The sequence below is a fragment of the Pyrgilauda ruficollis genome, unplaced genomic scaffold (assembly GCF_017590135.1).
Source record: "Pyrgilauda ruficollis isolate IOZ18807 unplaced genomic scaffold, ASM1759013v1 scaffold7, whole genome shotgun sequence".
Classification (NCBI taxonomy): domain Eukaryota; kingdom Metazoa; phylum Chordata; class Aves; order Passeriformes; family Passeridae; genus Pyrgilauda; species Pyrgilauda ruficollis.
This window is the reverse complement of record NW_024528821.1, coordinates 10,189,588-10,216,460: the sequence shown is the minus strand read 5'-3', so window position 1 is coordinate 10,216,460 and position 26,873 is coordinate 10,189,588. Positions and strand designations below refer to the sequence as shown.

At 43.7% G+C, this 26,873-nt stretch overlaps 1 protein-coding gene across 1 annotated transcript; it reads left to right on the top strand.

The window, feature by feature from the left end:
- Nucleotides 1–346: 346 nt before the first annotated feature.
- On the top strand, nucleotides 347–23,430 carry IRS4 (insulin receptor substrate 4). The gene is given in 6 exon segments (XM_041485279.1): nucleotides 347–557; nucleotides 560–766; nucleotides 768–887; nucleotides 889–999; nucleotides 1,001–4,559; nucleotides 21,048–23,430. Coding segments are annotated over 6 exon segments (4,068 nt in total). The 5' UTR covers nucleotides 347–491; the 3' UTR covers nucleotides 21,053–23,430.
- The last annotated feature ends 3,443 nt before the right edge of the window (nucleotides 23,431–26,873 follow it).

The following is a 26,873-nucleotide window of genomic DNA, read 5'->3' as shown; positions in this document are numbered from 1 at the left end:
ATGAGGGGGCGGTGGGGGCTTGTGAGGATGCTGAGGAGGCAGAGAGAATCTGTGAGGGCTTTGAGGGGTGGTGGGAGCTATGAGAGAGTCTGTGATGGCTTTGAGTGGCTGTCGGGGCTATGACAGAGTCTGTGGCGGCTGTGAGTGAGCTCTGGAGGCTGAGAACATGTGTGGGGTCCGTGAGAACGTCTCAGGCAGAGCCCCGGGGTCAGATATGGCGCGCGCGGGGCGGGGGGGTGTCACGCGCAGCCCCTCGCGCCGCCCGCCCTCGCACGGGCCGCTTGCGCGCTGGCGGGTTGTTTACTTCCTCTGCGGCGCGCGCTCCGCCCCCCCCCGCGCGCCCTCCCCGCCGGCCAATGGCAGCCGCCTCCAGCTCCGCGCGCCAGGGGCGGGCCCCGCCCCGAAGGAACCGGGCGAACGCAACGTCAGCCGGTAGTGTTCGTCAGCCGGGGCTTTGCGCTGATTAGCCAAACAGCCTGCCCATCTCCTCAATGCCCCGCCTTCCCCCTTACTCTCGCCGCCGAATACACAGCTCCCCCGCCTCGCCGCCCCCGTCTGTGTGTGTGAGGCGCGGATTGGCTGTCGGACCGACCGCTCAACACTCCTGCCAATCGCGGCCGGCCCCGCCTCTTTCCCCAGCACAGGAAACACCCCTGCAGATCGCGGCCAGCCCGGCGCGGCCGCCGCCTCCCATTGGTCCGCCGTGTTGTCCGTCCTTTGTAGCCCCGCCTCCCCGGACAGGGCGCAGCGAAGCCCGCCTCTCCTCCCTGCTGCGCCCGCTGATTGGCTCGCTGGCGAAGGACTGCCGTTTCCTATTGGCTCTGCCACTGCCACTCTGGCGCGCGGCCCGGTCGGCTCGCCGCTGCCCCCTCGCCCCGCGCGCCCGGCGCCCCGCCCGCCGCGGCCCCGCCCTCCGCGGAGTCACGTGATGTTTTCGCCGCGGTGCTGCCGCCGCCGCCCGTGAGTGCGAGTGGCCGGAGCGACCGGGGGAAGCGCGGACCGGGCTGGGGGCGCAGGAAGCACTGCCCGCTTCCCATGCACGGGGCGCTTCTCCGGTGAGCGCGGATTCCCGCTGCCCGCCCTGCGCCCCGTCCCTGGCGGCACCGGACCCTGCGTGGCCCCTAAGATGGCGAGCGGGATGAATGGCCCGGGCGGCGGCGGCGGTGGCGGCGGCAGCGGCAGCGAGGAGGAGCCGGGCGCCCGGCACACGGGAGGCGGAGCCGCGCCCCAGCAGGAGCCCGGCGTGCTCGGCGCGGCGGCGGGCGAGGGGGAGCCGGCGGCGGGCGAGGGCGGGCGCTGCCCGTCCCCTCAGCCGCACCACCTGCTGCTGCTGCTGCGGCGCTCGCCCAGCGCCTCGCTGTGCCCGGCGCCCGAGGCCGCCCCCGCGGGCCGCGGCGCCGGCGAGGACGTGAGGAAATGCGGGTACCTGCGGAAGCAGAAGCACGGCCACAAGCGTTACTTCGTCCTGCGGGCCGAGAGCCACCTGGCCCCCGCCCGGCTGGAGTACTATGACAGCGAGAAGAAGTTCAAGAGCAGCCTGCGGGCGGCGGGGGCCGGCGGGGCGGCCGCGCTGTGCTGCCCCCCGCCCAAGCGGGTCATCCCCCTGTACCAGTGCTTCACCGTGAGCCGCCGGGCCGACGCTAAGCACAAGCACATCATCGCCCTGTACACCAAGGACGAGTACTTCGCCATGCTGGCCGAGAACGACGCCGAGCAGGAGGCCTGGTACCAGGCCATCAGCGAGCTCATGAATCAGAGCAAGAGGGGCTTCCTGGAGCAGGAGGACCATGCCGATCAGCAGGTGGATGACGATGATGAGCACTACGGGGCCACCCTGAGGCCTGGCACTGTTTTCAAGGAGGTGTGGCAGGTCAACGTGAAGCCCAAAGGCTTGGGACAAACAAAAAACCTCACTGGAGTGTATAGGTTGTGCCTCTCCAGCAAAGCCATCCACCTTGTCAAGCTGAACTCGGAGGTGCCCTCTGTTCACTTGCAGCTTATGAACATTCGCCGCTGCGGACACTCAGAGAATTTCTTCTTCATTGAAGTGGGCAGATCTGCCTCCATTGGGCCTGGAGAGCTCTGGATGCAAGTGGATGATTCGGTTGTTGCCCAAAATATGCATGAGACTTTTCTGGATACTATGAAAGCTCTAAAGGCCTTTGCAGAGTTCAGGCCCCGAAGCAAGAGCCAGTCTTCTGGTGGTGGCAGCGGTACCAATCCCATATCCTTCATCACCACCAGAAGGCATTTGGGCAACCTTCCCCCCAGCCAGACAGGCTTGCAGAGAAGATCTAGAACTGAGAGCGTTGCTGGAGGCACTCCTCCTACCACCAAAAGCAACAACTCCTATCGCTTCAGAACGTCCAGTGAAGGAGAAGGAACCATGACTAGACCTTTTAGGTCAGTGACTGGGAGTCTGATACACCTGAATACTGCAAGGATGAATTTGGGCCGGCAAGAAGGGAGTGGAAGGTACGTGAGAGCTGCTTTCAGCTCATCTTACCACACCAGGTCTGCTTCGCTGCCTGTTTCTCATTTTCCCTCCACCACAAGTCCCATCAGTGTTTCTTCCAGCAGTGGCCATGGTTCTGCTTCGGACATGCTGACCAGGCCTTCTAGCTCTTCTGTTTGTGGTTCCCCAAGTGATGGGGGATTCATCTCTTCTGATGAGTATGGCTCCAGCCCTGGCGATTTCAGGTACTTTAGGGTGAGGAGTAATACACCAGATTCCCTGGGAAACACACCACCAATCAGAGAGGAGAACTGTCTGAGTGAGTACATGTCCATGAATAAGCAACAGGGAGATGATGGCTCAAGAGATGATTATATGGAGGCTGAAAAATGCTTCAGGAAAAGAGCTTACTCTCTGACAAAGCCAGCTTCTGTGGCAGTGCAGCAGAAGACAACGCAAACTACAGCTTTGTTGGATGAAGATTCTGCAGGAAATCATGGACGATTACTTTACTCTGAAACACCAAAACTGAAAGATAACAATGAATTGGAGTACAGTGACACTAACCTTGATTCCACGTGTAACCAAAGCAGGAGTAAAGCCAGGGATGATGGGTACATGCCAATGATGCCAGGAGTTGCATCTTCTCTATCCAGCACCAGCGATTATTTGCCAATGACTCCTAAAAGCATGTCTGTTCCAAAACAGATTAACAATTCATGGTCACCATCTCAGGTTGACTCCCGAGGCTATATGATGATGTTTCCAAAGGGCAGCTCTTCACCTGTACGGAGTCCTTTAACTGGATTTGCCTCTAAAGGAAGTAATGAGAAGATCGTAAACAACGAGTATATGGATATGTCACCTGGCAATTCAGTTCCAAAGCACCCCAGTGATTCAAATTATATTCATACCACTTCTGTTTCCAAAGGTTTTAGTTCATATTTTTCTTTGCCCCGAAGCTTTAAGGCATTATCAGGACAAAATGGTGACCACAGTGAATATGTTCCAATGTCTTCACCTGGAAAACTCTTGTATGGTGCACCAGAAAATGTGAAGGGGGTCAGCAGTGAGACTCTGGCTAACGGCATCTCTAAATTGCCGACGTTGAAGGGTTCGGATGAAGGACTTGTGCAGAGCAGGGCTGCCAGGCCCACACGGCTGCCCCTAGGTACGAGAGGGAGCAATACCATCCCCAGAATGTATGATCGTACAGTTCCGCCTGAGCCAGCGAGTCCTGGTGAATACATCAACATTGATTTTAATGAAAAGGCGAGTAATACGCCCTATTCCTTATCTGCAGAAGGATCTCCATCATCTCTAGGCTCAAGCAGTGACCACAGACAGTCACCGCTCTCTGATTACATGAGTGTTGACTTGGATGTGCAGTCACCAAAAGCAGCCAAGGAACTGTCAAACTCTCTAACAGATATTTCAATTTATGCAAGTTCCAGTATTCCTAGAAACCAACCAAACCCTGACTATGCCAGGCTCTCGTTTGGTGCTGCATGTGTTAGCACGGCAAGTAACAGGACTGATGACTACACTGAGATGACGTTCAACATGGCAGCAACACCACCAAGGCCATTTGCCACTGAATCTGACAGTGCTGTGAAGATGGATAGTCCTTCTTCCATCGTTAATAGACTCTGCATTGTTGATCGATATGCTGGTAGCAGTAGCTTCTCTGTCCCTAGCTCTGACCCTCCTATAGGACCGAAAGTGATTCGAGCTGACCCTCAAGGCAGGAGGAGACACAGTTCTGAGACGTTCTCTTCTGCTGGGACTGTGACGACCTCATCCTCTTTCTTTACTGACAGTAGCAAAAGACACAGCTCTGCCTCATTTGACAACGTTTGGTTGAAACCAGATGAAAACATTTCTGATGGTCAGGAAAACAAAATGTCCAGGGATACCTCAACTGGATTTCAGAATGGCTTAAACTACATTGCTCTGAATTTACGTGATGACCCTCTAAGCTGTGAGGCGAGTACTACAGCGCCAGCTTGCCATCTCCAAAATGGTACTTCAGGTTTGGACAGTGGAGCTTATGTAAGCATAGATTTCAGCAGATCAGATGGGCTGAAGTGTAACGCGAGAAAAGGTTTGTAACTTTAAAAGCACTTCCCTTTCATGCTTGCTTAACCATAGGAATTAGATTGTCTGCTTAGTGCTGTCTTCAGAGTGGGGTAAATGTTTTTTATAATGTCCTGTGTTATTCTAGTACAACCAGTTTTGTTGTAGTGCAGCATCTGAACTGCTGAACAGCAGTGAAAGGGGATGTGGTCCTCGGCCTAAAGCATTTATGTGCCTCTTCTAGGCAGTCAGAGGTGTTATCAAACTGTCGTTTGCCTTTTTTTTTTTCTTTAATTAATTTTGCTAACATAAGCATTAATGGCATTTCATGTTGTGAATTCTTGTCCTGATGTTACGGTAGTTCTTTCCTTCACTTCTGTTTTGCTATTTTTTCCTTCTTAGAACTAGATGACTCTTCATTTTTTTTCCTGAACTGAAATTCTTGTTATTTAAAAGTCCAAAATGGCTAAATTTGGTTTAGACCTCAGAATTTGAGGCTTAAATACATTTCTTGTTTCTTCTTAATGTAGTTGAAAGACATATTATAGTGTTTTCTTAATGTGTAAATCTGCTCAGATTTATTTAGCTGAATCTTACGTAAACAGAACTCAGTTTTTCCCCCTTGAAGGTTTGGTGGCTGCTTTTGAGCTTTGGTCTCCATAGCATCTTTGTGTCCTCTGGAGAAGCCTGAGGACTTGATTGACCAGTGTGGAAGGGGGCTCAGGCAGCTCATGGCCTTCACATTCACCACCTAGGGCTCAGCTGAGCTGTCAGCTTTCCCTGGGACCTGCCTTTTGTGTAGCAGGTGAGGAATGCCTGTGCTTGAGGAGGAGCAGGCTCTGAGCAGTGTCTTCCAGGTCTGTAACGTGGTGGGGGAGGCTGCTGCCTTTCAAGTTGTCAGTGGTCTGACCCAGCAGTAAGGTGATGCAGTTTGAAGTGTGCATAAAAAAAAGGTGTTGCAGGTGGGGAGAAAGAGTATGGGGAAGAGGAGGGACACTGCTGTTCATACCATGAGCTCTCATGGTGGGAGCAAAGCCAGTAATTAGTGGTGTCAGTGCATGTCCGCCGGCTGAGCAGTGTGTGTGTGCGCTGTGCTGGAGCTCTGGAAGAATAATCATTGCTTTGGTGCCAGTGACCCACTGAACTCCTTACAGTAATTCACTCTCTGGTAGAAAACCATTTTTGTTAGAAATGATGTTTTCCTCTCTTTGCAAATGTACATTGTTGGATACTAAGAGGAAATATTTAATCATGGTTGGACATTGATACTTGTCTACTCTGTCCACAGATAAAGCAGTAAGGGGGCAGGCTGCTGCTGACTTTTATATTTTTAATATTTTTAATTACAGTCTCAACACTGGCAAGTTATTTTTATCTAGTTTTGCTTTAAAACTAAGTTTCTAAAGGTAAAAGGTATTGCAGGACCTTAAAATTGTGTAGCTTTTACTAGTGGAAAGTATAAGCCTGACTCAGCTCGCATGCCATTCAGTCTGGCAGCACTGCTTGGGGCTGCTCAGAAATGTGTGGTTTGCCTTAGTGGTTTTTTTTCCTCTGCTTTGTTTTGTTGGTTGGAATCAAATTTAGAAGACGTTGAAAGTTGCCAGTCCAAGAAGTGCTTTCTTCCAAATTCAGTCTTTCAGCACTTCAAAGATTTGTCTGCTAAATCTGCAGTCAGAGGCACACTGATTGCTGCAGCTAATTTGTGTTTGTTTTTTCGTGGTTTTTTTTTTTAAGCACCTCCAAAACCAGCAGAATTTTAAACTTCCCCTTTAATTTTAATTAATTTTAGAATTCCCCTTGATTAAAATTCCCTATGATTAAAATTTGTTATAAAATGCTTTTTTTTTGCATAATTAGGATGAAAAAAATAACAAATATGTTTTCCTTTCAGCTATTTTGTAAATACTACATTGAAAAATAGTTTACAAGAGATACTGTGTTTAGAAATTGTGTTTATGATAAGCCTTTTGCTTACTGTTGATGTGGCAAAGTATCTACAGCCCCCTGCTTGGAGTTTTTCCCTTCTCTATTACAAGTTGCAGAGGAGCAAGAGGCATAACAACTGCTGGCTTTTGTTAGGAATTGAAGTTTTCTGGAAATGAAATGCATTAAAAGGAGGCAGAAACAGCTCTGTGCAAAAATCATGGGCTTTGCCAGGAAATCAAGCATCTTTACAGTCCTGATGAGAAACACAAAATTGCACGAGGCCTAATAGTCTTCTATGAAGGCAGTGTAAAATATTTCTGGTATATAGTAGGAGGGTAGGTGGGGTGTGGACACTTACCACTTGTAGGGGCTCATGAAGGGGTGAACAGATTTTGGAATAGTCCAGGCTAAAAGCAGCTTGCCAGACTGTAAATTGGTGGTGTATATCTGTTTCTCAGGAATGACTTAAAACTCTTGATTATATAAGGATAGCTGTTTATTTTCACATGTGAAATCGTGTCTCTGAGCTATAGCAAGCACAATTTTAGAAGTCTGTATTCTTTAAACAGCTTATTGGTTTCTATGGTAATAAAGCTTTTATTTCAATATTCAAAAAGTTTTCTGTAATCCAGAAAAACATTTTCACATTCCAATAAGTAGTGAAAATAAAGCTTCAGTCTTAAACCTCTTGTCTCCTGAAAAGGTGTAGTGTGCCTTTAGGTAATTTATATTTTTAATACTTTTGGAGACTTAGCAGAACTGCGTGCTGTCTTTCTACTGCATCACACTTTTTCAGTCTCTCTGCCTGAAAAAAGTGCTCTGTGGCTAAATCCATTCTTAAGGAAAATATTTAGCAGATGTATTTACCTTTAACTTCCTAGAAAGAAGCTATCCCATCTGTATTAAATTCTGTCAGGTAGAGAACTTCATCTCTTCTCCTGGAACCACAGCTTTATTGGAACGAAAACACTTCCCAGCTTTGGATTGTTTGCTTTTTGTTTTTGTTTGCTTAAATGGCATATTGTGTTCTGTGACTCAGCTGTGTTCTCCAAACTGCCAAGGGTGGTGGAGTGATTTCCAATGCATCACTGCTCCCTCATTGTAATTTCCAAACTACTTTTGGTTCAGGTTCACTGATGTGAATCAAACTTTTTGTTTTTCCCTTCTCCATTCATGACCTGTATGGAGGAGAGGGAGAGCACAAGCTTGGAATGGTAACCAGTCTTGACTTGTTACTAAACTTTTTTTAGGGGTTTAGGCAAAGCTGAGCTCAGGTTTTATGTTGATAATGATAATAAGAATATAAGATACTGATTTTCAATGCTTGCAGTTTAAGGAGGTCATTAGCAAAACAATTTCATCATGAAATTGTTACACAATATTGAAGCAAGTGGTTTGCAGTTTTGATTACACGAATCTGAGTCATGACATTTTGTGCTAGGAGTACAGAACACTAAAGCTACTTCAAACAGGGCTTAGCTAATGTATACCTTGTTATTGGACCTTGTAGAAACTAAGCAGGATAATGAGAATGGGCAGTAATAAAATGCATAATGAGTCCTGTATAATACAAGTTTCTTCAGTCTTAATTAGAAATATTATACCTGCAAAGATACCCTGGCCTCAAAAACCAGCTGTTTAGAGTAAATGTAATGTTCAGCTTAATAGCAGCTCAGCTATTTTACACCCACTCTTCAATCTTACCTGCTACTCTGTGATACTTACCTGGTATTCTAACACTATGCTATGATATCATTTAAGATGTTCTATAAAGTGCAGGATTATAACATAATTGTTCCTCACCTTTTTAATCTCTCCTGTGCTAGACTGGGTGAGAGTGCTGTGTCTACTTTGGAAAGCTGAGAGGAAGGAAAGCAACAACAGCTGTAAAGCAAAATTTATGTTTCAAATTGTCCAAATCCTTTCTGGTAACTTGCATATTTCAAGTGCAAAATCTTGAAGAATATAAGGAACAATATACACTTTAAGAAATTCAGAAGCTGAAAGTTTTAGCTATTACTAATATAGTAAATTACAGTTTATGGGGTATGAAGCAAATAACCACTCCTTTTGGGTTTCTAAGTAGTGGTTTTAAAGTTTGTTTCAAACTGAGGCTCTTCTGTATTGGCAGAATACTTAAGGCAGGGGCCCATTTAAAAATAATTTGAAGAACTCTACTGCAGTACATTCAAATGCTGCTGTGTATCCTACATCTTTGAAGTAGTGCTGGGATAATAATTCTTAAAAAAACCCAAACAACTCAAACCATTTTAATCTTGCTGTAACAGATGCCACTTTAATAATATTGGGTAACTTGCAGCTATGCTTAAAAATACCCAAGGTAATTTCTTCTTGAGTAGTATGTGAGCTGCTGAAGGCAGAACAGATTTTTGCCGTGTGGCGTGGGAGTGAGTTAATTATGACATATTTGACCAAGAATCAGTTCAGTTTTACTTATACTTTGGTGAGAGTCTGAGACAAGAATGTTCCCCTGCCATTGAAAGAGAATGCTTACTTGGAGTCAGTGTTGAAATACTTCTGGAAATCAGCTTTCCAGACTTTAAATCCATAGTTGCAGCTGATGGTGACATTTGTCTTTTTGGAAGTCTAAAACCTTTCACTCGTAGCTGTCTAGTGGGTGAAAACATTGGCTGCAGGATGCAGGGAGGTCTGGGAGTAATCCAGCCTGGGTTTACTGTGCTTTTTGTGGTTGTTTTGGGTTTTTTTTTTGGTTTTTTTTTAATTTATTTTAAAGTCTTTTGTTGAAATCTTAAATGCATTATTACCCTTTTACTCTTCCCTCTACAACTTCACGTTTTGCCCTCCTCCCTTGATGTGTGAGGGCCCCTTGTTCCCCCGTGGCTGGGGCAGCAGGTTGGAGTTGCAGAGGGTGGGCAGCGCTGTTTGGTCTTTCCAGAGGCTGTATTCCAGCATGTGATTACTGGGGTGGTTTGTCACTGGGTATTTCTTTGGGGTTTTTGTATGTCCACTGGCATGCTAGCAGTAGGTAGAGTTTGGGTTTGCTTTTCTCTGCGTATGGTCTTTTTTTTATGAAAGGATCTTTAATACATTTTCGTCATTTTGATTGCTCGGGGGAGGATTTATACCTTGAGGTTTTGGGTGGTACTAAAAAGAGCTTATAGTACGGTGTTGTACCTTGGTGTGTGTGTGCTCTGTTTGTGGATCTGTGGTGCTCCCAAAACCATGCTGAATTCTGTTGATTGCGCTAACAAGTTTGTTTTTCTGAGCTGAAGAAGGAAACAAACTCCAGAGTTCTATTTTAGGTACTGTTGTGATCAAATGTGGCATTCTTCAGCTCAGAGGAAAATGGAGTGATAAAACTGGAAGGCAGGTGTGAGAGAGTCAAACTCTCTGGAACCTGGGGATGTACTATTACTGCTTGTTTTCTCTTAAAAATGGGCTATTGTCTTACAACACAACCTTAAATGGTGTGTAATGACTTGGCTGGAGAACTGTTTGATGGTCCGCCCTGAAAATTTGCTGTTTAATTTTTTTCAGTTTACATTCTAAATATTCTTAACAATCCTCTGAGAATACAAGTTGCACAAGTTGCCCTGTCGTCTTGCAGGTTTAGGCAGTGACAAGGGAAAAATGGAGAAGTGTGTTCCAGTTTTAATCAAGCCCTGCAACTCTGTGAAGGTCACTCAGGCTTAGGGATGGGTTATGATTTACTTGAGAGGCAGAGCTGTGATCAGGAAGGGATTTCTGACATACTTGAGGGCAGTGGGAAGACAAAGGTAAATGAGCCTGACTCATCAAAGGCATTTCAGAGGTGTTGCTGAGTATCTTATCTAAATGATCTTGAACATATATAAGTGTTTGGATTTATGGAGATTTAGCTTCAGGTGTAGCATTACCCCAGGAGCAACAGTGTAGACTTAGCAAGAGTCTTCTGCCCTCTTCAAGTCATGAGCTGTATCTTAAGGGCCAGAGGTTGCTTATTTCCAGACATTATTTTTCTGTTGATTTAGATCTATGGTTGGATGCAAACCATTGAGAATGCACCTGTGTGTATACACGTGTTTGGTGTGCCAGTGACTCATGAGTTAAGTGTGAGGTCTAATATTTTTTATTCTTCCAAGAAGAGAGGGTTTTTGAAAGAAGTGGCTTATACTGAAATTACTATAGTTAAGATTTGACTGTAATTCCAAGGTAAAGATACAACTTAATGTGACTCAAGAAAACTGAAAACTTTAATAAATTACTACTAAAGGTAATTAGGGGTTGTATTCACTGCATAGCATATGTATGTTATGAACTTCTATAAATACCAAACTGAATTATTATTTAGGGCATAAATAGATAAGAATAGTACTTCCTTTTTGCTAGGGTATGAAAGGCTGATAAATATGCTGCCTACTTGGAGGAAGGTTCCCTTTTTAGTAGATCAGAATTTTGCAGAAAGACTGAGAATATCAAAATGCTGTTTTCTTTTTTCTGAAAATTGTAGGAAGTACTATCAAAAGGGCTGCTAACAAACCTATTGAAATTGGTTTCTGAGTTTATTGAGGCACTGTTGAGGGATATTGTCCTTCCACAGGGAATAGTGTGATTCTGTTCCTGTACTCATGCTGCCCCAGTTTGCTTTATTGTTTAGGTTCTTGCTGACCAGATGAATTAGCCATGTAACTTTTTTTCCTGCTGGATAGTCTGAACCTGAATTATTTTTTGGCAACTAGTGCACCTAGTGCTTCTTGTTACCCAGATCTCTTAGGCTAGCAGGAATTTGGGAAGTTCTTAGTGGCAGTAAAGCAGATGTTGTATCATTGATAAATATGTCCTGATTGCATACTAGCCCAAGCAGAGCTTTTCTCGTGGGCCGTGGGATAGGTCATTTGTATGAAACCCCTGTTTAAGCTATTGACAGGCACTGGTGTTTCTGTTTCCTTTATGGAATTATTTTCAATCTCAAGTTAATCTGTTAGAACCATTTGTAAGCTCTTTGCTTTTCCAGTAGTACATTGCTTTGTAACAACATTTGTTTTTTGTTTGAAATTTTGTGTGAAATGCTTTGGGAGGTCTCTTCTGTCTGTATTTCACTGTGTGATGTTTTTTTGGGGTGGGTGGGATTTGTATTTACGTGTTTGTAGAACAAGGTGTTTTTAAATTGCAGATTGTGGTGAACAGGAAATTAGTTAGAAACGAGCTGAAAAAATGAAGAGATTTGATCTTGAGGTCATTCAGACATTATTACAACAGTCTGTTAATGAAAGCATGTAGCTCCAGACAGGATCTCTCCAGACAGGATCTCTACTTGTTGTGGAACCTGAACTGGTAGACAGGATGGAGGTCCCTGTATGGTGCCACAAATGTAAATGTGTTGGTCCCTCTCCTAAGGAGCTTACAATTTAAAGATGAAACTAAAGAGATGGATGAAACCTAATGTGCTGGGGTGGAGAGTAAGATAGAGATCAAGGCTGCTGCCATTGGCAGAGTCCAGATAAGAGCCTGGAAGAGATAAAAGGCTGCTGAGAGTGGTTGTAGGAGAGGAAGCTGGTGTAGGCACTTGGAAGGGTATGCACATGGCAGGGAGCAAGGGAAGGTAGTGTTGTAATGGTTTAAATGACTTGAAAAGGATGAGGTGAATGTCAGAACACTGGCCAGGATATTAATATTGGTAAGAGGAATGTGGGCCAACATGTATCTCTGAGTTAGGAACATGTCCCAGTGTTTACTTCTCCCTTTTAGATGTGGAACGTGATTTTTTTTTCCCTGTTTTTATTTATTTTTCCTTTCTGTAAGTTAATTTTCCTGCAGACCTGTGGCTGGTAGATTTGGTGTGAGCAGGTATGCAGGAATGCATACCAAAACACAGGATCACCCTGTGCAGCATCCCTTGGCAGTTAATGTGGTGTGGAACTGGGGCCTCTGTTCTTGGTGAGACTTTGCTCCAGAAGCAACCAAGCTGGTGGAACTGCCTTGGCATTACTACTGGCTCATTCTTGGGGTTCTTTTAGGTGGCATCTCTGAGTTTCAGGCAGCATTGTTTCCTGAGCTTCCTTCTAGCATTGGAGAGAAGGCACAGTGGGGCTTGGAAGATAGCCACCTTTAGGATTTAGAACCAATGCCCCAGAGCATTTAGAGCCCATCTCTGGGTGGGGAGGTGTGCATGGGACCTGCTCATTGCTGCTGCAGTGCTGTCAGCTGCGGGAGTGATGCCTGTGGAGGCTGGAGAGCAGCACAGTCACTTTCACTGGAGCAAGTGACTTTTTCTTTGTCTGTAGATCAGGTTGAGCAGACGCTGCAGTGGTTTTGGGTAAATCTGGAAGTGGTGGCAGCATCAAGTCTTGATTCACTGTTGAGGGTATGAGTGATTGAAATATTAATGTTGACATGTTCCACAAGGCAGACCCTAAACAAGAGTTGGACACTGTTGATTAAACGTTGTCTGTGTTTAGTCAGTTCAACTCTGTCCTTGTCAGCTCCCAAACTGCTCCTGGAAGCTGAAAGTGCAACCCTTGGCTCTTGGGCATGTCCTGAGGCTTGAGAAGATGTTGCTTCACACATGCAGTCTAATCTGAACTTTTCTTTTCCTCTCCTGCGTGAGCCAGGCTTTGGGGTGTCCTAATATTAATGGATAGTCAATTATGTAATAATTAGGAAATGTAAAAAAATTGATGCATGCCACACTGCTATGTGTGATAGCAGAGAGTGACTGATAGCAAAGATATATTTATTTTTCTATGCAGGCACACATGAGCCTGCACAAGTGTGTAACTGTGTAGGTATTTGGCTGTGTAGTAACTTTTTGCCTTTGACAATCATTTGTGGCACTAGAGGTGAAAGAAGAAGGTAGTGCTGAATGCTTGCAGGTGTTGAGGTCTAAAGTGGTTGAGAAAAGGGAAGGGATGAATTACAACAGGTGAAACTTCATGTAGAAAGGAAGTTTAGGGAAAGGTGGTTTGAAAGGTGGGGAGCTGTTTCATTAGTCATGAGTGACCCTGCCCTTTCTCTTGGTTGTGTTCCTAAGAAGTTTGGCTCACTCAAGCCCCAGACCTGTGCCTGCAAGCAGACACTGCCCAGCAGAGGAAGAGCAGGACAGGTGTGTATAATAACTCCCACAAACACACACCCAAGCCTCTGATTTTATTTTCTTTTTTTTTTTTTTTTCCAGTTTTGAGGATTTCTTGAGCCCAATATAGTGTGTCTGTTTTATAATTCAAGCCTGTTTTATAATTCTTTAATCCAAGTACTTTTCCAGTCTCTCTCTGATCCTGTGTAAACTCCTTGTATCCACAGCAGCCCACAATCCATCAGGACGTGCTGCCTGCAGACCTCTGTGCATTTTGGACCCTGCTCTGTACCAGCTTATTTTGGCAGCCCCTGGTGTGTGTAGTGGAAGAGATAACAAATCTTATCTTTTTTCTCCAGGCCACTTAGGATGGTGTAGATGCTGTGCCCTCCTCTGCGTTACGCTTGCCCAGTGTGTTGTACCACACGCAGTGTGGACCTGTGGTATAATCTGGGCTTTTAAAATTTCCTGTTATGTCCCAGTTCTTCTCTGCAGGCTGAGGGGTTCTTGTTACCAGTCTGTTCCTCGCTGGGAAGCTGTGTCACACCTTGCAGGAGTTTTCTCTGCACTACTGAAACTTCCCAAGTATTCAAAGTCCTTTCTGGATGCAGGAGGCAGGGCTGTATGTACAGAGGTGTTTGCTGTGGCTGTTTTCTCTCCTATTTGTTTCCAAACAGTTCATAATGCCCTCTTTGCAGCAAGAGCACAGACAGGAAATATTCCTCCCTGTTGGCACTGAGGGCTCCTGACCTTTGTCATAGGAGCAGAGGGAATTGCAGCAGGTGGTATTCTCAGAAGCCCACACAAACAACTTTGTTTTTTTTGGCTAAAATTTACCCATATTTTCTGTGGTTCAGGTCAGGTGCAGTAACTCACACACTTGCTGTGAGAATGCTTTTTCAAAAGCAAAACCTTGTTTTGATTCTTCTGCAACATGAAAATCTGAAGTTTTGAAATATGTATTTTGAGGTGGAGAACAGTTAATTTTTACTGCTGTTGTGTTATATTGTAATAGAAATTTAATTTAAAACCACCAAAAAAACCCTCAAAAAAACCTCCAACAATTTCTTGTCAAGCTGTCCAGTGCAATTTGAGTTGGTATTAGACCTCTGCCAAAACTGCAGGCAAGTTTACTAATTCTAGGAATAGTATCAGCACAAGAGATGACATTAGGGAGCGCGCATACGGCCTTCCTAGAAACAACCCTGCTGTTTATTCCAACAGGGAAAAAAGCCCCTGGTGCAAGAGATAAGGTATTTCTGCTAAGTGAGTAGAAATTATCTGAAAGCATGGGAGAGGTTTTTAGCTCATGAAATTGCTGAACACTGATAGTAGCAAAACCATGTTTTGAATGAACAATTCTGGTATATGTTACCAGTTGCTGTGTTTAAATAGTTTACCCAGTGAAAAGTGGGTCATGCAACAGGGTTTTTTTTAACCAAATACTACTTTTTTTTTTTTTTTTTTTTTTTTTTTTTTTTTTTTTGCTTGTGGAAAGTCAGTAAAATTACAGGTTCCATATATATTAGGTAGCTGGTTTTGAGCATCATTAGCCTGTTGTTGGCTGAAGAAAGTATATGGAGTATGTGCTTGGTGGTCAGCAGGTAGCTGAACACCTTGCCAAATCAGGATGTCTCTGTGTCAGGACTTCATTTGGGTCACCCAGGCACCACAACTGCACGTGTGAGGGATGCAGCAAGTGGGTCAGGTTTGGATTTGTATTTGTAGACTTGATGTCTGCCAGGTGCAAATTAAGAAATTCAGCTTTTCTCAACTAACACTGCTTGCCTGTAGCAAGGTCTAAAGCTGTGCCATTAAAATAAGAATTCCAAGAAATAGGACAATGGCATGGGATAGTATCTGTGTATTTGGTAAAATTTGGAGCAAAAGAAAAATTTTCACTAATTTGTGAAGAATCTGTTTGGGCAAATGAGCCTTCCCTGGTCTGCCTGCCATGGGGAGGGCTCCATGTGGAACTCACTGCTGTGCTCCTGCCCTAGCCTGGCTGCTGAACAAAATGCTTTTGGATGCCACATTGTGTCCTGAGGTTGTGCTGGGTTTAGTGCTTTCCTGAACAACAGGAATATTGTGTGGCTGTGTGCACAAAACGTCTAGGGCTGCTCTGCTGCTTTTGATCTGCATAAATCAGATTAATTCTGATTTCCCCCTAACCTGAAGTTCAGGAAATGGAGAACTTCAGCAGTGTTCTCCACAAAGTATTAAGCTGTCTTAGTCTTTGACATGGAGATTTTAATAATTTAATTATCTTAAATTAATATCTTCTGTAAGCAAAGCTTTTATCCTTTTAGGAATCAATTGCAGAATTATGTCAGTAAAAGCCTTTCCTATAAAAACAGGTATTATTTAGGATGGATTTCTTTGAGGGAATTAGGGTATGTCTGCTGTGTTCTCAGAACTCTCAGTATGTTTCAAAGTGTCCTGGCTTGTATGGCCTTGATAATTCAGATGCAGGAAATGAAGTGTAAATTTGGTATATTCTCATCTCATACATTTTCAAGTGGAACACACTGGGTTTGCATCTAATGAATTACAGCTGATTTATATCTCTGCCCCTAATTTTTATAAAACTATGTGATTTTTGCATAGAAAACTTGCAGTGCTTTCTCAGTGTGTTCCTTAATTTTAAATAAAACGTCTTTCAGCAATGCTCCCATCCTGTTTTAAATATTTGCCCCTTAGTTTCTCTTCTGCCTTGTGATCTTTTTCTTCTGATTGTTCCTCAGCAAAATTCAGACAGCTGCATGCAGTTTTATAATCTGATCCCATCTTAAACTGATGAATTGAAATGGAATTGTGTAATGAAGAGAACGTTGCTTCAATTTTCTAAACTTTGCTTATATATTTCATGAGATGAACTTTGAAAATGTTTGGATACTGTCTAGACTCATTTTCCATATTAAACATTGATAAGAAGTTGAATTTGTATTGTTGTCAGTAGTCTGTAGCAGCAGAGCTCAATTTTGAATAAAGGCTGAAGCTTTTGTGGAAAATCTGTTAATGGAGCTGAAGTTTGGATTGAAAAGCCCAGTGTAGGGTGCAATGCAATGAAAACTACTTAGAGTAGTATATTTCTAGGCTGCCTCGAAAGGTTTTTTGCAGAGGTTTTTTTGCTGCTTGTTTCTTGTCATGATCAGTTATCAGATTTATTTTATTTTTTTTTTTTTTTTTTAATGTGTAGATTTTCGTAGAAGAGCTTGTGACAGTCCAGGAACAGCTTTGTGTTTACACTGCAAGCAAAAGTTCTGTCTGATCTGGCCACGAAGCTTTATTTTTATTTTTTTATATATGGCATTTTTATTTGAGAACTCAGGAATGCTGGGTTACTCTGTGAGAATGTACCTCTTGTCTCTGCTGATTCACATCTCATAATTTGTTTACCTTATGGAAGAGTTTCTTCATCCCTTTCTCTGACAGCTTCCTTTACTTTCAGTTAGTGCTGAGTTAAATCCATTCATATGGGCTTTGGTATGAAGTGTTAATCTGGTTTTTATTGTTGATGAGCAATTCCCATATCTGTAGTAATAACGTAGGAAATTGATGTCTAAGGAATCTTACATTATGAGACTGAAATAAATACTCAGTTTCATAGAAGCACTGCTGTTTACTTCAAGCACTGCGTGGCCTCATTAGGTTTCCTTCACCAACTGGTTAATGAGAAAATGGAAGTAGTTCAGGTGTGGGAGAGAAGAACCATCAAGAAGCTTAATGTGCAAGTTCTTTTGCAACCTCTCAACATAAGGTCATGTCCCTTCAAAAGGATCCTTCTGGTAGGGGCCACAGAGGTGGGAATCCAGGCGTCAGCAGCACAACACACACTGGCCTTGCTCTCACATTAAACCCGTGCTACGCCTCTTATGATGAGCAGCTTCTCTTTATAAACCTCCCTGGTGCCCAGGTGACCGTGAGGTGCTGCTTGCCCCTGTGGGCATGGAGCAGTGACCTGTGAGCCTCAGTGAGGGGGTGCTGTGACCCAGCCCAGCTCCAGGGATGGGGGGCTTGGGAATGGTGCCAGGGCTCGTGCCTGTGACTGCACAGCTGCCTTGGGCTGGGCTGCAGACCCCACTGGTCCCTGGGTGCAGTCACTGGTGGTGACATGGGATTTCTGTGATGCTGGAGATTCCTGCTGGGTGACCTGTGGGCCTTTGGCTGCATGAACGGACTCCCGTGGTGGCCCTTGGGAATGGTGGTGACTGCGGCACTTTGCGGGAGGGATCTTGCAAGACTTCAGTCTCCCTTAGATTTCAGATGAAATATTTTTCTTTTATGTGGTCAAGTTTCACAAGTTGCTCTTAGCCTTTTCTGTGTGAGAAAAGATACATGATATATGTGATATGTATGATATATGTGTCCATATATACATATACACATATGTGTGTGTGTGTGTGTGTGTGTGTATATATATATGTATATCTGCTTGATACTTTCATACTGAAAAAGTGCTGATGACTCAGGACACCAGCCAGCTGTACTGCTCCAACTGCAATATTGCAGTTTCCAGCTTTAATAAGGGGATTAGAGAAGTGGTGACAACCAATAGCTCCACGTATGAAAGACTCAAGGCTTTATGGACTGACATCAGCTTGTAGGTAATGTTTATGTGAAACTCACTGATGTTTTTTTACAGTTCAACAATTCTGTTTTACCTTAAAAATGGAGAAGAAACATGTTGAAGTGTAGTAGGGAGGAAATTAATGAGCTTTTGTTTAGGATGTGCAGAGTTTTGGGAAGGGGAGATACTGCAGGGAGGTCCCAGGCTTTCTTCTGGTTTCTGATAAATTAATCTGTGCTGGCTGGGGTTCTGCCCAGTTACCTGGTGCTCTTGCTTTAGAATTGGTTGCCATGCTGCTGTCTGAGTACATCAGGCTGCTTCAGAGAATTAAACTTAGGACTTAAACAGGCTTGGGGTTTTTTTGCTCTTAAGCCCTTCACCTTCCCCTCCAAATACCTTAAATGTAATTTGGCATTAGTTTATGAAAATTTTCAACACATTTTAGGTGTAAATACTGAGCTCTGCCATATGGGATTGTCTGATTCAAGCAACTGGGCTTTTGCTCTTCAAAATGTTTTGGGGATGTGCTTGGAGAGATTAGAGTAACTTGTCAGACAGCTTTCAGGTGTGTCTTGTGTGTAAGGCGTGGAGGAAAAATGTCCTGACAAAAGCAGAGACAGTTTTTGAAGTTCCTTTTATGTAAGCTTACAGATCCACAGCAAGGAAAGGGTGGGGGGTTGCTGGTAAAGTTAATTTTTATTGAGTATAAGTTTAATATAGAAGCTTTAACTGTTTTAATGTTTGACTTGCATGCATCACTGAGGTGTGATTCATTGCAAGCTATGGTGCATATTTTCATTCTTTGGTCTTACAACAAAACAATGTTTTTCTAAAGAGGAAAATTATTTCAGAAATAATAGCTTCAGTTGGCTTTTGTGAAAACAAAGCCATTGCTGACCACATCACGCTCCGTGAGTACCAAGCAATAGCTTTTTGTAGTGATCTTAGGATGTCTGTGAAATAACACAAATAGAGATTCTCAAGTTGTGGGTGTATTTTGGCTGTTTCTTCCTTTAATTGAGGAAAACTAAGTTGCTGTATTTTTGAAATCACTGAAATAATTGAAAAATGAAACACAGCAACCTGGACCTTGGTGAGGGCAAAAGAGAGTTTCTCCTGAAGAGGAAGGACCCCTCTATACTTCCACACTGCTGCCAGCCCTGCCATTGCCTTTGCCTCTGTCTCTGGAGCCACGGGCAGCCTTTGTTGAGTGCTGGGATGGGGCAGGGCTGCTCAGCTGAGCTTTGGTGTTTTTTCTATTTTTTTAGCTTTCGTATTTCTTTCAGCGGGAGAGTACTCTTAGCTGGACAGAAGTCAGAATTTCTTTAGCACAGGGTGGAGTTTGTGTGTGCATACCTCATGATTGGTTTGTAAGTAAACATACAGGTTTGCATTATTACACATAATGCTTGTGCTTTACATGGTCATCTTTTCTTTAGCATATCCTTGGAGTAGAGGCTCTGAGAGGAAGCAAGAGGAAGGAAGAGCTCTGAGATCTTCAGCAGTGAGATGTAGCTGATGTCCTTGTGACCTGCCAGAAGAGCATGGGCAGGATTAAGCCCCAAAACCCCTTCCTCTGTTCCAGGAGCCTGTGCTGCCATTGCTGTGCTGTGCCATTGCTGTGTAATGAAGTGTTCCCATATTGCAGCTCAGGCAGCTCCCAGAACAGGGAGAGAGCTGGCACTGTGTGGCTTTGAGGGAAAAAGTAGCTGACATTTCTGTATCTGTTGTTTTCTTAAGCCAAAACCTCTTGCACTCATTGTTTCTCAAGCAGAGCAACTGGCTGTTTCCTTCTTCGCTGTACTGCAGGTACATTCTGCAGGTACGTACCTCAGACCTTGCAGAGGAGCTGAGCACAGACACCTGCCTGGCAGAGGATATATATATATATATATTTTTACATGTGTCCTTAGTCTTGGCTGAGAGGACAGAAATGGTGGAAGAGGACAGTCTGTCTGAGCTGGGAGAGTGTGATTTGTGATTCACTGACTGGGTTGGCAGTAGCCCTCCAGACTGAAAATTAGTGTTCACGTTGGCTCAGCTGGGAGCGGAAGGGTTTTTGTGGAGAGCTGGAAAGTGACTTTTTATATGTTCCTCATTTGTGTTTGTGCAACTGCAGAAAGCATTTGCATGCCCTTCATCACCTTGTCTTCCATGTCAGGAAACTCCTGAGTTGCTCTCACCTTGGCATGTGCATGGTTAATTGCAGGGCTGATACGGTGCTTTGAGGGCAGACTCCCTCCTGTTGTCATTTCTGCCTCGTCACCCATCTGTACCTTCCTGCAATACAAGAGTATATTTTTTGCCCCTCATTTTAGCAAGCTCTTGGACTTCTGCCTTTTCCAGTCAGTTTGGAGCCCTTGAAGAAGGGAGCTGGCTTGGAGCTGTGTGCTTCTGTACTTGGGTGTTGCCTTTCAGTGAGACTTTCTTCAAAAAGGGACTAAGTGTACTGTGAGGTGTTTCTGATCATAACTAAATAAAGCTTTTTTCCTGAAAAGCTGAGGACAGGGCACGCAGCTGTGGTGTGCTGCTCGTTGCTTGGAGCAGGCAGTGCAGGAGCGCTGGTGTGGCAGCTGTGCCCTGCTGGCAGCGGCGGTGTCGGCCGCAGGCTCTGCCGCCCTGCGAGCGCCGCTGGGCTCCCCGCGCTGCGCAGCCCCGCGGGGCCGTGCGAGCTCTGAGCCCTGGGCTGTCCCCAGCACGGGCTGCCTGCTGCCCCAGTTCCTGTCCCATGTACACGTGTCACTCTGGCTGCAGTGCTCTTCAGTGCTTGCTTCAGACTCCATCGTTCTTCGTTCCCTCAGGAGCTCTGAAGGGTTGGCAGCTGGGAGTGGCCCTCCCTCCACGGAGGACCTGCGTTCTGCAGGCAGCAGCTCTCACTCCTGCAGTGGATAAGCTCCGTGTGTTCTCCTCCCTAGAAAACATTTTTTTCTGATAGAACTTGCATCTGAAATGTCACTGACTTTTTTTTTCCCCCCCCTCCTTTCTAGACTGATTGCATTGCCATGGAAACCATTGTTGGAAGAGAAGACTTTTCTGCTGGTAACTCCAGAAACTGTGTGGTGCTTTTGGAAGCAAAGCTCAGCTCCAGCCGGCTACTTTCATTTCCACCAGCACGGACATAGACACACATCCTTTTCATTATTTTTTTTCATAGACATCGGCTCTCTACAATTGAATTAATTTGAATTGACGTTTTTTCATAGCTGTGCTTTGGTGATGGAATTTGGTCTTTCATGTCATATCTATTTGGGAGGCAGTGTGAATGCTAATAGGAGATCCCTGTATGTCCCTTTCTTCTTCCTGCCTCTCTTGTTAATTTTTTAAAAAATTTATATTCTGAGAAGTCAAAGCTGGTTTCTGATTGTCTGTTTAACATGGGTTTTACTTCTCTGGTACATTAACAAGTGGTTAGCTTAAAACATGTATTGCTTAGAAATACTTTGGCAGTTCAGGATTTTTCCAGGTGACTGGGCAGAAGGAGGAAGGGAGAGGTGCACATTAGCTTGAGGGGTGAACCCGTGGGACTGGATGGGTCTGAGGAAAAGAGACCTCTTCTGCCTTTTTTCATTTTTTTTTTAAGGTTTTGCTTTTATGGTACAAGAGGTATTTCTTAAGCATAGGCTAGAGGCTTTTCAGTCAAGTGTCTGTCAGAGCTTAAACGGAAATTTTTTTTGCTCAGAATTTTGGTATGTACAAAGTAGGATTAATGGGCTGGTTGTCTTGTAGATCGTTTTTGTTCTTGTTTATAAATATGAATTGTGTAAAATGAGGTTTTTGTTCATGGATTCGAATGGAGAACTGCGGAGTCGTATCCAATGTTTGTGACTTCTGCATTAGACTTGTCAGCTGTAGCTTTTTAAAGGGAAACCACCCTAATTGATCTTACTTTCAACCAAAGTCCCACTTTTAATTTGGGACTATTTTTGTTCTTTCTTTCTGGCATAATGGGGAAATAAAATGTTGGCTCATCGATTGTCTTTATCCCACTGACAGAAATGTGAACAATGACTATTTGACATTTTTTAAAATAAGCCCTGATTTTTCTACAATTTAAGTGCTTCACTCTTGTACTGAATTTTTTTTTTGGTTGAAATGAGTTAGCTTTTTAACACTGCTATGAACTTAAAAGAGCATGACACTAGTCATTGGTACATGCAATGGATTATAAAAGGCACTGACGATTGCTAAAGGGTTTCAAAGTGGTACACAAATCCTCATGCTGTACTGCACCACACAGCTGGGAATCCTCTACATGTATATTGTACAACGGATGTGCCAGGCTGCCTCACCTCCAACAGACAACCTTTAGATTGCTGGTACAGTTTGTGTAACAAATCAGACACTGTCAGCTTGGATTGTTCAGTGATGTGTACCAGATCTATTTCGGAGTAGTAATGAAATGTACACGTCACTAAAATACGAGGTGATTGTTTTGGGGTTTTTTAGGAAACATGGTACCAATCAGTTTACACAGTGTCTAGTGACAGGAAAAAACTGTTGCTACAGGGTTTTAAAGCACAGACCTGTTTTTGATTCTGGAAGAGAAGTTTCAGTTGGTACAATTACTTGCTGCTAAACATACAGGAATTAAAAACACGACCACTCTTACAGACCATGATACTGTCTTGCCATATAGCTGTTGGTTGGTCTCATAAATGAATAATGCAATATGTAGACAGCTTTTTATAAAGCTTTACATCTTTTCTAAGAAATCAAAATTTGGTGAAGATAGTTCTAAACATTTAATGTGAAAGGAAAAGGTTGTTTTGAAGAAATTTGTTACATACTTATTTCATATTAGAGTCCCTGAGGCTGCCATTGTACAATATACAGCACTGATTTAATACATGCTGAATAAATAAGTAAATGGGTAACCTCAAGTATAGTGGTACAAATACTAATAGGTACGGCATAATAAATATGCAATCTTTTTGAATCTCTTAGTTTACAGCAACTAATTTATTCAGTATTGTGCTGGAAGAACATTTTCAGATGATGTAAAACATATCACTATATATACTACCTTCCAGCTACCCGTTTATGCTGCTGTATAGTATGGAAATACCAATGATAGAACAATGTTTGTCCTGTAAATTTAATTTGATATTGGACAGTTATTGTCTGTACAAACTAAAACATATATGGTTGAAACTGTTCATTATATTTGCTATTTCTGCTCCACAGATCTGTTTTAAAGTTGGGCTGATTGATCTGGCTTTGTCTTCCATTGTAAATATTGTTCTGTTGTTTTCTTTGTAAAACACATCGCGTTTGCGGTTTTGGGAGACTGGCTTGAAGCTCTGTATAGTGTTTATATTTATCTGACTTGGCTTTCCATAGAGCTACTTGCAGTAAATACGTGTTCATGTAGCTCCGTGTCTGGGTTTTATTTTTAAACAAACTTTTGGGTTTTTCCGTCAGACCTCCTGCTGCAGCTGCTTCTCCTGAAAAGTGGTTTTGTTACCCTGTATCCCTGAAGATTTGGCGAGGTTTTAGCACTGTTTCAGGGTAGTGATTCACCATCTCTCCAGTTTTCTTTGCCTTTCCACTTACTTTAGAAGGTAAGATACAGAAAAACACCCAGAATTTTTCTTTGCCATGGACTCATAGTGCCTGTAAACAACTACGCTTTGGAATAAAAACAACAACAAATACATACATATATATATAAAATCAGTGCCCAGTACATTTTCTGCTTTAAATGTAGAAGGCATGAACAAAAAATTGCCACAAACTTTATCCATGACTGGATAGGGAAGTCTCATGATCAAAAAGTACTAGTCCTCAAAGAAATTTTTAGCAGTGTGTTATCAAATAGGGGCATGACTTTGGGGCAGGAAGCAACAGGTGTCTTTTGGTGTTGTATGTTTTACAGTGACATTTTGGTTTTAAAGATACAGTAAATAGGTCTGAGTATGTGAAACACAAACACAAATAGATAATGTCATCGCTTCAAGTAAGGCACCCACCTGTAAAAACAACTGAAGTCAGAAAATACCAACAAAAAGTAGTGCCTTTTCAGATTCCTTACTGACATGAAGGATATGGCAAATAATTTTCTATAGAAAAAGGCTTTTATCCATAGATGGGAATATATATGATCTCCATAAATGTGGGTGATTACTGTGAAGTATGTTGGATGAGACATTTCTTTAAAATTACCTGAATTAATTCTTACCCTGTTACTCAGAATAGTACATTGAAACAACTCCCTGGAAAGGTCAACTTTGCTGTAAGAATAGGGTTTTCCTCAAATAAACCAGCCCTTTTCTTAGGGTCCCTTTGCATAGTGTGGAGCCTGTATTGGGAGGCAAAAGAATAGGGCTGTTCAACCACAGCAAAAAGAGCCCTGCCAGCAGTGCAAACAAGCAGTGACAATTACCCAAACTCTGTCCAGACTGTTGTGAGTGTCACAGTAAGTGCTGCAAACTACCTTTGGCTGCTTTGATTTGAAATGGGCCAACTGCTGGAAGGTTGTAGTGGTTTTTTTATGTGGGGAGACACAATTTTACACTGATTTTTTAAGCCCCTTTGGGTGTCTGAGCTCTCTTGCATCTGAAGGATAGTGAAAGCTCTCAGCTAAAGCTAAAAGGAAGGATAGACTTCCTGACTGAATCCAAAGACAGTCACTAGAATACAGATTAAAAGTCTTTGGAAATGTATTGTCCAATTCTCTTGGCCTGTGTATCTCCCTGAGCTCTGTGGTACTGGAAATAATGAAATACTGGGCAGTCAGTGATTCACAGCCCTGGAAGAAGGACCTTGTTAGAGGTGTCAGGTATCAATACAATCTGTATTGCATTGTTTTCTTATCCCTGCATCCTCTTTTGGCTATAACAGTAGTGATTCCTCAAATATATATATATATATATATAAAGTTTCTCCCCTCCTTTGTCCATGCAGAGCTGTGGAGCAGCATGTCTTGGGGAGAGCAGCTTTGAACTTGCTGTGCATAGAAGATAGAAACCTTTCCCCCTCATCCCCTTTTGCTAAAGAATAGAGCAGCTTTGAACTTGCTGTGCATGTCTGGAAGATAGAAACCTTTCCCCCTCATCCCCTTTTGCTAAAGAAACACACCAAGTTTTGGTTACTCTGGTTTCCTTTTGAGTTAATTTCCAACATTTCAAAGCAGCATTATGGTTACAGCCTGACTGGGAGGCAGCAGCCCAGCAGGCACCAAAGCTGCTGTTGGCAGAGCAGCCTCAGCCCCCATCCTGTGCTAGAGCCAGGGCAGAGAGCCCTTTGTAGGGACAGCAGGTGTCTGTACTGACCAGTTACTGTCACCTTGGCTGAGGCTGTCCTCAGGCAGTGCTCACCTGTCTGCTGCAAAGGGGTAGACTCAATAATCTTTCTTTCCAAAGCTTGGGAGTTCTAGATACTTACCCTACATTTTAAATGTAGAACACTAACTGCTCCCCTGAGCTTATCACTGCCTCTGTATCCCATTAGCAAGTGTCCTGTTTTCTTTCACTGGACTAACCTGGGAAGACAAAATTATTCCCATCTCTTGTGCAGTTTTCAGCTTGTGCTTCTAGGGGAAGTAGCCATGGCAGCAGAAGTATTGTGTGTCCAGCAGTGCTGGGTTATCTGAAGTGTGACTTTTCTGGGAAGGACCTGTTGAAAACACATAATGCTGCTCCCAGCAGCACAGTTCAGGCAGCAAGCTGATGAGAAAAGTACTGCAGCTGGGTATCAAAGTATATAGAAAATATTTTCAGAACATCAGATTTTAGAACTTGAGCACTTTTTGCTTGCAAAATCAGTATGTTGCTCTTTTTCAAGTTGTAGAATTACTTTTTAAAACAGATCCTTCCTGCACCCTCTGTTGGAAATGGTCACTAGAGAGGAATTGACTTACACAGCAGAGGACAAAATGCTGCAGACGTCAGAGCTTCTGCAGCACAACACTTGTGTGTGTGTGACATCTAGTTCAGGGTACAGAAGTGCTGCTGCACTGCCCTGTGTGCCCATTTTGGTTGAGATTGTCCTCAGACTGCAAAAGTGTTTAAATCCCACCCTAGAAATGAATATGATGTTGAAGGAAGCTTTTTCCTCTTTGTAATAGGATTTCTAGAGGGACTGAAGTGTCTGCCTTAAGCAGAATGTTTGTGTTTTTAACACTAGAACAGTGTAAATCCAGCCTAGGCACAAGATTTTTAAATCCTGGTTTTAGGATTAAAACTAGTATTCCTGTAGAAAAATTGCACTTTTTCACTCATCATTCTGGTTGCAATTTACAGTGCCGCACCTGCAGCAGCTTACAAGAACTGGGCCTGTGTAGTGGGCAAGGAAGGGTGAGGATCCCCCTCCTGCTGAGCTTTCCTGCAGTCCTCCCTCCTCCAGGCAGGGCCAGACCTGGCAGTGCTGCTGTCACAGCTGCTGCCAAAGCCACACGGTGCCCTCGAGTGGCTGCAGCATGTCCCCGACAGCTCAGACCTGCCAGGTGCCTGCTGAGATTAACTAAAACAGCCCAAATCTATGTGATTAGTTATGAGAATAAAAACTTGCAGAAACATACCAGACATCAAGAAAAGAGCCTTAACTGGAGCTGCAGTGGTGTCCAGAGCTGCACCGTGTTTAGGTGTTGTTGAAAACTATTTTAAGGATCCAATGGTCAAAGCAGTGTTTTCCTTTTTTAATAATAAAGCTGCAAACACAAACTTTTACCTGTAGTTTAATGTTTATATAGTGATGGATAGCACCTAGAGGCCCCAACCAACATTTGAGCCCCCTCAATGTCTCTGCCCCAAGGAGCTTACAGTCTAAGCATCAAGAAGCAGGAGAGAATAATAACCGTGTTTTCTTTTATAGAT